The 12,037-nt window shown below is 41.3% G+C and overlaps 1 protein-coding gene across 5 annotated transcripts in view; it reads left to right on the plus strand.

Moving 5' to 3' along the window:
- MAPKAP1 (MAPK associated protein 1) overlaps positions 1-12,037 on the plus strand; it is a 97,611-nt gene that overhangs the window by 45,808 nt on the left and 39,766 nt on the right. For all 5 annotated transcript variants that reach the window (XM_057408954.1, XM_057408957.1, XM_057408958.1 and 2 more), the window contains exons 6-7: positions 1,185-1,361; positions 8,438-8,547. In XM_057408954.1, coding sequence (XP_057264937.1) covers positions 1,185-1,361; positions 8,438-8,547 — 287 coding nt within the window. The remainder of the gene's footprint in view (positions 1-1,184; positions 1,362-8,437; positions 8,548-12,037) is intronic.

Genomic DNA, 12,037 nt, shown 5'->3' on the forward strand with positions numbered 1-12,037 from the left:
AGAGACAAACATTGCTGGATTGCCTTTTTGATAGCAAATCTACAGCTCATATTAATAGTAATGCATCATTAGTACCCATTTTATATAATAAATGTCTTAGTCACAACAAGGTGCATCTCGATCACCTGGACTAAGCACTCTCAATAAAGCACAGTTGCAACCAAAGGTTTGTGAATTAATTGAGAAAATTGCAAATCAGGTAGTCAGTGAAATAATTCATTGTCACATCCAATCAATAAACTTTGTAAATCAACTCATTTAATTCAAAAAATGATCTATATAGATCAAGCGACCAATTAAACAATTAGCATACACTTTGCAATTAATTAATTTAAGCATCAATCATGCAATTAAAACTCCAAATTTAAACGGCAGAGTTTAGAAACACACTGCCACGTGATCGTTCAGGCTATACTTCATGGTTGTGGGAAATGACTGAATGCTGGCAGATTTATGATAAGAAATACTTATTTTCAGGTCAATAACTTAAATAACAACACTTGAAATAGATTTTAATGTGAAGAAAATATAATTAATACCTGTTTGGAAGGTCTCAGTAATTATTTCCTGATGGGCCGTCATCTGTGGAAAGAAAGAGGCTTAGGTTTTTCTTTCCTATTTTCTTCACAGTGTATCTGTTCAAAACTCTCTTGTTCAGTTCTTCTTATCAGTCTATACTAATTTTTAAGTGATCGGACTTCTTAGATGTTTAGCAGAGGTAGCTTTTGTACTAATCAACTTCTTCACAGTTACTTGATCTATGAAAAAACAGACACTGCTTGGTTGCCTTTAATTCTACAATGTAATGAGCATATAAGTAAATAAATTATCGCAAATGGGGAACTATTACTTCCAGCTTTATGAAGTCATGGAACTTTTATAGACTTCAGTATATTTTAATCACTGTCAGTATTTTGTTTGCAGTTCAGTTAATTATGAAGTAAGACTCGGTGCTTTACACAGAGGTTTGGGAGGAGGGTTCTGTTATCACATGGTTATGATAGCAAGGTATGTTTGGGACATGTTTATGTACATGCCATCGATGGCTTTTCAGTGTATTGCTCCTGTAGCAGGCACGTCTGCTGGTTTGTTACCTGCAGCCTTTAGTGACTGGTATGGATGGGCTGAACTGAATTAGGTTTATAGCATCCCTCCTGAATAAACTTCACTTGTCTTTGTTTCAGCGACAACGTCAATGCCTACTGTCTCCATATTGCCGAGGATGATGGTGAGGTTGACACAGATTTTCCACCCCTGGATTCCAATGAGCCCATTCACAAGTTTGGCTTCAGCACTCTGGCGCTGGTTGAAAAGTACTCTTCCCCTGGCCTGGCAGCCAAACAGTCGCTCTTTGTGCGCATGTGAGTATGGGTGCGAACGTTCTCCATCACTGGGCAACAGCAGTGGGTCATTTTCTTCTTTGCTTTTCTTCATGTGAATTTAACAAGTTCAGGGGCATGTGTATTCGTGGTTCTCTGCAGGCAGTACCCTGGTCTGCATTCTGTCTTGAAGCAGGTAGAAAAGTAACTGCTGGTGGCAGCAACTGGGGTGAGCCTTCAGGTCTAAAACTGCAGAGAAGCAGCCCTTCTGCATATTATTACTGAAGAGCATTGAACTGCTGCACTCCTGCTAGTGAATACTTGGAATTCACACAAAGTCTGAACACATAATCTTCATTTTGCTCCTGCCATGCTGCTTATGAAATGAAGCAATCCTGCCAGGCGTATCACAAGGTCCACTTTTGGTTTGTGCAGGTTCCAGTCACACTGTTGAGCTGGTGAATGGTGTTTTTTGCCTGTGGAATTGCAGAATATTTAGTTCCTTCCACCTGACAGAAGAATGCTGGGTGTTTAATCTGACAGAGGGAGCATCTCTTTCACATACATGCATTTCTGTAGAGTCAGTGGATTTGATTTGGCTATGGATTTGGTTTTTTTAATTCTATGATCCTATGATTGTTTTATCTTCAAGATAATCCTGCATTTTCAGTATCCCCAGGAAAACACCAGCAGGTATATAGAAAATCCTGTTCTAATTCCATGCAATCAAAAAGAATAACAAGTGTTCACTGCAGGTAGACCATTTAAGAAGTCTGTTCGTTAGAAGATTCTCATTTGTTGATATTTCATCTGCAAAAGGTCCCTTTTCTTTCTCAGCTGCCTCCTACCTATATTCCCATTGCCTGTATGCAGTGCATAAGTAGGGATTAGTATTTAACTGCAGCAAACACATGTGGACATCAGCTTGGAGGAGGTGAAATCAGTGTTCCCATGTGGAGCCTAGACTCCTCAGCAGGATCTGATTGGTGCTTGTATCAGGATTAAGGTCCAGCTGCAAATCCTGCAGATGAAATATGAAATCTTTTGTTTTAGCATAATCTGTGCTTGTGTGAGGACCTTTCTTCTAACTTGGCAGGTCCTGACAATTAGTAGTAGGAGAACTGCATCCTGCATCATAAGAAGCAGTGCTTTTCTGATAGGTGTTGTTTTTTTCTCTGTGTCTATATGTTAATTTGAAATTGCTTGTACTTCCCGTGCATATAGTTATTTGTAAAGATTTAGATTTACATTAGAATTTTTAATGAGTCCCCTAGATTAGAGGAATATTTGATCATCACTTGATCAAGGGACTGTTACTACTGCGAGTTTCAATGCGTGTGCTGTCTATTTTTGTAGGGATTCATTGTAAATTCTACATCTTCTTCCCTTTTTGCATCTCTTTTTTTACCTCCTCCTGCCAAAGTATTTCAGCTGCTGCTTTGTCAGGCTCGTGACTTGTAATGTTTATTAATAGCGAATCATTGTTGAGAAAGGTTGATGCTTCTGAGAAGCTTCATGGTGAAACATGGTGTTTGATTTCAGATCTCACTGTCCTGCATATTGGATATATTTCCCGATGTTGTGCAGTTACCGAGCTGACAGTTATGGAACCCTGCCAGGGACCCCGTTTCAGCAGGACATGTTTGAGCAGAAACAGTTTGCAGAACTTTATACACTTAAACTCCTGCCAAGGCAAACTCTTAGCCACTTGAGTTGGTTATAAATACCCAGTGGTGGTGGTTAGAAGTAGCCCACAGTGTATTTTATATTCTAAGCTGAATGTGACTGTCTTTGTGGCTATATAGAGTAGTAAATAATTGAGTTTGATTAGGGAGAGGGACCTCATTATCCCCCCACCTGTGCCCAGCTGGTAGGGGAGGGTCGAAATGAAGCCATTAGCTGTCTCTCTTACTGGCATCTCAAAGAGCTCAAATACATCTGTGTCTTATTTTCTTTTCTGGCACAATCAGTCGAGCAAGCTAAGCAGGCATGACCGAATTTGGCAAGTTCCAAGGACTCTGGCAAAGTTACACAAGGAGAAGACGGAGGGCAGTCATTCTGGCTTCTAACTGCCCATTAGTCTAGCGAGTTATGTTTTTGGAAACTGTCTGTTGTGGAAAGCAGTGCTTTGTCCAATGTCAAACACGGCACTCGCAAACAGCCCTCTTTGATGTGGAGAAGGATTTGTCAGGAGGAGTCAAAGAAAGCAACGCATTCATGTAAATGCATACTTCTTGAGATGATGAGGTAATACCTGAAAGACTCTGAACAAGGTAGCTTAAAATAAATCTATACTATCATTAGGGCTTTTTCCCTTGGAAATTTTATTATCGCAACTTGCCGTACTCGATCTAATGGTGTTTCTAGGAGTTGTGGTTCAGCTGCCAGTTGGCACACAGATGAAATTTGGCATGCGGTTCCTCTGCTCTGTTTTTTTCTGGTTTGATATTGTGTTTATGTTGCCTTGACTGTTATATATGTATTTTTTCAAAGCAGCACTTCTGCTATACCTGATAGATTAAGGTTGAAAGAGTTTTAAAACACCAGGCTTTCATCGTACATCTACAAATTCAATTCAGAGCTTTGAAGAGTGTTTTTTACTTAGATTACAGAAGCACTCCCCAAAAGGCCCATTATCAGTTCTCACATGGGTGTAGGTAATCTACAAAGTACATTCTAGAATAGTTATGAAATATATGAAATACAAATTTCAGAAGGTTATGTAGGTACCAAAGTTCAGAGGGAAGGAAGGAGTTGGAGCAGGAAGTGGGCTTCTAGAATCTGATGGTAGCTTCCAGCAATGTCAAAACACAGCCAGTTAAAGCACATAAAGTTATCCAAGGCTAACCTGAGATGTACTAAAGCAAGATCATTTAGGTTCAGGATAAAAACTTTGGCTGGCATAGTTACTGTGGTTAATATCACTGTGCACTTTATTGTAGAAATTACCCAGCATAAGTTAAGTACATTGCATCAACTGGGATTTTTAGTTTTAACTTTGCCTTTGTGCTGATCAAGTGGAAATCGTTATTAGTCATCCCCAGGCACTTTCAACCATGCCAGGCATCTTTTGCAGCAAGTTGTAAGGGCTATAAATTCCACTTCAGTGTTAAAAAACAGTTAAAAAACTAAGAAAACTGCTCCAGATTGGAAAGGCAGCTTTTGGAAAAGTTTGTTTCCCAGTTCAGAACAGAAGCCTTTTGTCCTTTCAGCATTAGGCTTTTGTCACACAAATAAGAGCCCATGGAGAGGACACTGCTGTTTCCATGCCACCTATGAGCACTTCCCCCCCAGGGCAGCACCCCGGTGTCAGCCCACCCCACCGAAGCTCTTGCCTCTTGTGTTGTTTTCTTTTTCCTCTTCTGAACCTTGCCACCCTGGCTCCAGCGCTGAGGCTGTAAAAGAAGATGGAAAGCCAAGTTACCGCAGAATGATCACTATCATTAACATTCACGGGTGGTTCACTTATCATTCCTGACTGCACAGACATGGCAGCCGTTATGAAACGTCCACAGGTGTAGCACGATGATACATATTACATTGTGCCACAATGGATTTATGTATTCTGTAACAAAAGAAAAGTGTAATGAAAAAATACAGAAGGTAATCCTTTATTCCTCCACTGCACAATTTATCAGTAATGCCTGTGGATGATAAGTGCCAGGGATTTCCTTTGCTTGATTTAACCTTGTCACCCAGGTATGTTTTTGCAAAATGACAGAAAATACAAGCTAAGGAATTTCTTTGGCTTCCAATCTGTAAGCAGCAGTTTTAATTGATTGAATAGCCTCTGCTTGTCTGTCCCGTTTCCTAGGGTGCTAACTTATAATAAAGGTATCACACATTAGCAGGGTATGCTAAAACATGCCATTCATAATCGTAATAAAGGAATGGAATGGAAACATGCCATTCATAATTGTAATGAAGGAATGCTGGAATGAGGTTGAGTGGGGACAGTTCATGCCCATTATCAATGCGGAGTATAGCTGGGAAGCTGCCTAGGTGAGGTGGGGATGTATTGCTTCCACAAGAGCCTCACTGTGCTGTTTCCACGTGAAGGCTGGTCACGGTAGATTGATGAGGTTTGAGGTGATCCAGTGTGGAGGGTGGCTCCAAGACTCCCTGTTTGTTTGATAGGAGACGGTGCGGGGCTTCTCCTCCGTGGCGGCACAGGAAACAGGTCCTGACACCTTGGCTTGACCCCAGCATGACGGCAGAATCCCTTTGGTCTGGGCTTAAATCCACCCTTGGCTCAGATTTGTGAGTTTACTGAGTGCTAAAATGTCATTATTGAGGCTCTGTGGTGTATTGTTAGAGAAAACCAGAGCTGCATGCCTGGTGAGCCGGAGCAAAGGGAGGGAGAATTGTGTGTCTGAACTGAGACGGGCATTTCAGATCCTCTGGCTCTGCTCCAGAGCAAATATCCAAAAGTTTACGAATGCGGGGTGCGCTTTACATTTCAGTGCTCTTGCCAAGGTCTCACTTACTGGATAGCACACTAAATATAGTAAAACACAGAGGTTTTTCTTATTTTGCTTTGATCAGTAAAGTAAACTTTTAAAGATTGTTCTGGGATGAGATCCAGCTTCTGAGGCAAAGAATGGCCGAGGCTCAGGCATGAGTTAGTAACAGAGTGTCAGGAAAATTAGTCTGACAGTTCTCAGGCCAGCTGCTCAATAGACAGAATCAACCAAGTTGGGATGGCCTGCAACATGAACGGGATCAACAGCAGCATGTGCTCTTTAGCAGCTGAAGTGTCAGGAATCAAAAGACAATCTTCCATTTACGGGGGTTCCAGATACATGTTGGTATGGTCATGGTGTCAGCTGCAGGCCCTTTATTTTATTTCTCTGTATTTTGGTTGCAGTTCTCTGGAAACCTTTCTGGATTGCAGAGCAGTTTACAGATTACCTGAAGGTACCAGATGTCTTTTGAACCAGTAGTTCTGGTGGTTAGGTCAGTGTATAAGGCTTTTCTTGTAGTGCTTCATTGACAAATGTCATGTTACTTAAAGCACAAAAGTAGTTTCTTTTTGTAACTATAGTCTGGCTGTTTAAGAGGTTTTTCACTTTAGAATGTCCTCAGCAGGTCAATTTGGGCTAGTGCTGTAGTGATTTTGGGAAGTGAGGTGGATGCCCAGGCAACTGCAGGGTAGCGGAAGGACATTGTCTGGTGCTCATGCACGTTATCTGGCTCCAAGGCAGCTTAAGGGAAGGTTTGCTCATCACTGAAGAGTTGAGTAAGGTCTCTGCTCGCTATATGGCGTTAGTCAAACCCCCTGAGACGCTGGGCTGTTCCGAGGATGGTAATCTCACCACTGCAGGCATGGATGGTATTCCCTCATGTGGAGCAGTGGACTCAGTTCTGCTCGTTCTCTATGAAACACATGGCAGAAATAGAGAGGGGAAAAAGTAGATGCGTGAAAAGGTTGGAATATTTGGTTTGAAGATGAGTAAGATAGAGTTATAAATATTAAATGGTCTAGAGAACATAAATTTGGGGCTTTTGGGCAGTTTTATTTTGCCAAGAACAAAGGGAATTGAGAATGAAATTCAGATGAGTCTCGCTCACAACTGATGGGAAGGAAGGCACTGTTTTATGGTGGTAGCTTGTGGGACTGTCTGCCCTGGGGTGTGAGGAGCCCGGAGGTGAGCTGCCCAAGGAGCTGGGGATGCTCTGAAAACAGACCCATCTGATACAATAATCACAGCATGGCAGGCTTTATTTGCAATGCATAAATGACCACCCTGTGGATTTCTTGACCATCTCTTCTGCCTGTTCCAGCCACTGGGCAGCTGATGTTGAGTTGGAAATCTTAATGGGGTAGATAAGGTAGCTCTGCTGTGGGAGCAGGGTAAAATGGGGCAGTGTGTGCTTGTGCTGTTCTCATGGATAACAGAACCACAAGTGAGTTGCAGGACATCAAGGTGGTGATCAGCATGTGCCCAGCCAGGGAGCTCACTTTCCACCATGTATGCCCTGCGGCCAGGAGGCATGTTAATGTATGGTGAGGGCTTGGAGATGTCATTTATTCATCTAGGCCGTGTCACAGCGTGGGCTGGGGATGCCACAGCTGAACTCCAACTTGTATTCCCAGTGTTTGTGTCTTAAAGTGACATGTAATATGCTCGTGTTTTTAATGATGTTATTGTGTTGCTTGGATTGCTTTTGACTGCCAGTTGCTTTTAAAAAATATTCCAGCTGTGATATTCATACAGAGCTCTACTCCCTGATTAAAATTCCTCGTTGCCAGATACAAAGCTCCTCCTCCTGTCTAAATAGCTTTGCAAACCAGGTTTTTTCCATGCAGTGCAAATCTCTCCCTGTGGGTGCCTAGCAGCTCTCAAACTGCCGTGCTAACTGTCTGCAGTGACATCTACTGACACGAGCAGAGATTGACTGCAAGGTCTAAGGGGCAAAATTCACTGATATATTAATCCAGTGTCTCTTCTATTATATTGTCACCTTCTCTGCTCCCCCAGCGATGCCATTTTTGGTGTTTGCCTGATGGTATCATCCATAGCCATTCCCATGCCATTGGCCATGTTTCCCCAAGGTATGGACTCTCCTGCAGGCAAATGCCAGGATTTTGTTCTGTGATGTACACAAAAAATAAGTCCAAAGAAAGCACGTTACTCAGTCTGCAATAATGCTGTACATTAATAGTGCTGCAGAGCTGCTGTTACTTCTCTGAGTGTTGTTTTTCCACTTCTTAATGATTTGTCACGTCTGCCACTGGGACTTGTATGACAATGACATTGCAAACTGTTTCTCTTGTATGCACTGAGGAATGCCTAACAGGTACTTAATAATGAGGAGATGAGGAGCTCTGCAGGTGCATTTGCTCATTTTTCTTTTTTAATGATGAGCACAAAATGATCAAAAATAAAGACAAATTATGAAAATCCTTACACACCTTGAATCTCAGCCCATTTCCTCCACTTCTGCCTCTGCCTTTCTAAGGGACTTCGCTTAGTTTCTCCTTTTAACTCACTTCTATCGCACAACTTTGTGAATTGTTGTGCCTAACAAATCCTTTGCTTGAAACTAATGAAAATTGCAGTGAGCTGCCCTGATGATGATGATTTTGTAAAAATGCATGTGCATCTGTCTTGCAGAAATGCTGCTCATGGATTCTCACTTATTCAGGTGGACAGTATGAAGGTCACCATGAAGGATATCTTACAAAAGGCCTTAAAGAGAAGGAAGGGATCACAGAGAGGCTCAGGTGGGTTATTTATCCTATTTTCTAGAGGGTAGGGTGTTTTGCCATGAGCATATTTTATGTATCTTTCTAATGGTTGTGAAAGATGCTCAGGTGTTTTCTGTGGGTATTGTGATTTTCAGCACCTCTCTGAAGCAGTTCTGTGCCCAGGTTTCTGTTCTAGATGCTGGCAAAATGCAGACAGTGGAGGAGCTGCATAATGTTTGCTGCAGAGCAGTATATCCATTACTGCAAATATTTATTTATGATAACAAAGCCATTTGCATTCAAGTCCAGCTAGCGGTAGTTTGAGATGATGGGTGGAAGTACAGTAAGACCAGTCTGTGATGGAATTTGTGTATGCTTTTAATTTGTGTAAGCAGATGATGCTTAGTATGATTTTAAATAATTTAAAGGATTCCTCATTACTTGTAGAGAAAGAGGAAAATTTACTTTCTGTGATGTTGTCAGAATTATTATAGATAAGACTTTCCAGTGTTTTAAAAAAGAAAATTTACTGTGCTTGCATTTGTATTTTAGAGCAATGCTTTTCCAGGGTGTAAATGTGCATTCACATATATGTTAGCGTATATATATTTCAAAAGTATAAGGTTGAGAGATCTTTCCAGCAACAAGAAATAATTACTGTGAGAAATTGCATCGAGTCTTGTCACGCAACAAAGGAACTTTAATATAAACCTATCTATATACTAGGGAAAGATAAGGATCTTGTCTTTGTAAATGAATGAAACCTCCTTATATACCCTTAGTTTTAACTATGGGAAAAGAAAATAAACCCTGGTCTCCTTAGAAGAAGTAGCTCGGCACAGTTTTTAAACGAGTATATAATCTGTCATGGATTTAATTAGCTATCTTCAGATGAGAGCTGAAGTTTTAATAAAAGTTAGAAGAGATAACACAGTGAAGGACACGGATGAGCTGTCTCAAGGCCATATTCCAAGGGAACGATAAGAGCTGTAAAAAATGGCAGAGGAGAGCAATTGAATGAAGCAATGAAAATCTGATTCTCGTAAAGAAAAAAAAAGGAAGGGAGAGAAAGGGGGGGTGGAGAAGAGAGCTGCTGGTCGGGTGTTGTGGATGAGACCCGCCAGCGTCTGCAGCAATTTGGCCACTGGCCAGGAGTCATTGTTCACCCTCGGCTGTGGCGGCTCAGTCCAGATGTGCCAACTGCACGTTTCGGCTTTTGCCAGCTGACTGCGCCGTTTGATAACCAGCTCTCTGGATGCCCATCACTGGCCGCAGAGATAGAATTAAATGATGATGATCTTCCCACAAGTTGGGAGAGGAAACAATGCATATAAATCTTGATTTCATCTCAGCGTGAGAAGTCTTTATCCATCATCACTCATAATGAACAAGTCGTTAGCTGCGATGAATGGTGTTCTGGTTTTTTCAAACACCTCTTTTGTTCACTTTTTTGGGTGACTTTTATTTATTTCCTGGGGTCAGATTTCCCTTCCCTGAAGGGAGGTGGCTAAAGGCTTCACTTAGCTCACTCTTTAAACTACTTTCCTCCTTTGTGTAACAGATGTTTTACTCTTTGTCCATTTGACATTTGTTTTTGCTTTTATTTTGTTAGTTCTGCTCAGCAGTTTAGAAATGGAATGGACCTGTCATTTACTGCTTCAGCTAATACTTAATTTGTTTCTACTGTTTTGGCACTCCTGCTCAGAAGCCTTTGTAGTAACAGGGTATATAAGCATGTATATATCATTTTGGGGTTTTTTAATTAAATCAGAAATCATTTGAGGTTGGAACAAGATGATCTTTTAAGGTCCCTTCCAAACCACTCTATGATTCTGTGATACAGATTTACCTTTATAAATTATCCATGTGACATCTCACCTCTTTGAGATCTGTCATCCCTGCTGTGGATATAACCACAGCAGAAGTCACAACTAAGAACATACTGGTTACTTGCAGGTCTGTTTGCTCTTGTGCTTGTAACTGGATTGCTTGAAATAGTCGGTGTTGCTTGCAGATTTCAGTTCAAGCTTGTGTACAGATGCACCCAGAATTAGGACCTGCAATTGTAAGCTTCATGAATTGAAGTCACTGCAAGAAGAGTGAAAGGTTTCTGCTTGAATTCCCATATTACTGAATTTCATTAGTGAAATGTTTTATTATTGTTGTAGTTTAAATGTTGGTGAGGGCTCATAATGCTTTGTTGTCATGTAAGGCTGTCACATGGGCGAAGGGACTTCTCAGTTTAGGTATTTATGTATTAAATTGGTAAATCACAAATTGAAGTTTTTCATCCAAAACACCAATCCCTTATTCGCAATTACTTCCCTTATGCAGACTGTGATGCATCAGATTGCAGAGTCTGGGGGGGTTTGGAGGGTCTTGTCTATCATCTTTAAAACAGCAGAAATCACAGCTGTCTGCACAGAGGGATCCTCTTGCTTGCGCTTCCCTCTGGATCCGAATCCAGCCTTTCCCAGCTTCCTTCTGCTGCCCCTGGTCAGCAGGGTGGATGGAAATGATGCCTGGGCTAAAGGATGGTTAAAATTCGGGTTAAAACACAGTGGGCATGGACAGGCTGGGACAGGAGTGGAAAAAGATTTGGGCATTGCTTTTCATCCACCACCAGATTCCTCATGTTTGGCTGGATATGCCTCCTGCTTTCACTGGGAGATGCACAGATAAATGGAATTTAAGATCAGACTATTAGCACAGTACAGTCCTGCGCTGTTGGAGTTCAAGTCATTATTAAGCAGTGGATTAGGATGTCAAAGTTCTGAATAAAAGATAAGACATAATTTAGGAAGAGGGTTTCTTCTCATTCAGCAAAGCTTCCTTTCAAGTTGATTGTTCTGGTTTTTAAAAAGAACTAACCAAAAATAGAGCTAACATGTTTATTTAGAGCTTTCTTAGTAGTTTAATAAAACAGAAATGCCTACAAACCTTCCTGCACATTTTCAGTATGCCTCCAGACCAGTCTTCACAGGGCAAATGAATTCATTACATTTACAGCTTATGCTGTTTTCAGGTACTTGTGTAAGAAATTGCTTTGTGACCGATTTTCACCACTGACTTACATGACAGTTTTCAAATTGGTCCCTTGTTTGTAGGTAAATGCAAACCTTGGTTGGCTGTTTTGGGTGAGGAAGACATTGAAGAACTTCAGTTGTGTAGTCAGGAAGGGCATGTTCCAGCGTGACTACAGCTGAAATAGTAGGCTAGCTTTGTCTAATGATTTTATGCAGGCAGTAGTCTACAGTTCACAAGGAGGTTTTCCAACAAGCAGTTGAGTTGCAGGTCCCTAAAAATCCATCCTCCTCAGTCACCTCTGTGAGTTGATGACCTTGTCAGCCTTTCCATTTTTGACTTCCGTTTAAAACTGCATGAAATTAAAGGAAATGATATTCAGAGACTTCACAGCAGCCTTCCAGTATCTGAAGGGGGCCTATAGGGATGCTGGGGATGGACTCTTCATTAGGGACTGTAGTGATAGGACAAGGGGTGATGGGTTCAAACTTAAACAAGGGAA

Source organism: Pezoporus wallicus, unplaced genomic scaffold, assembly GCF_028554395.1.
Source record: "Pezoporus wallicus isolate ANWC-B61680 ecotype Strahan unplaced genomic scaffold, APGP_CSIRO_Pwel_v1 contig_8341, whole genome shotgun sequence".
Lineage (NCBI taxonomy): Eukaryota > Metazoa > Chordata > Aves > Psittaciformes > Psittacidae > Pezoporus > Pezoporus wallicus.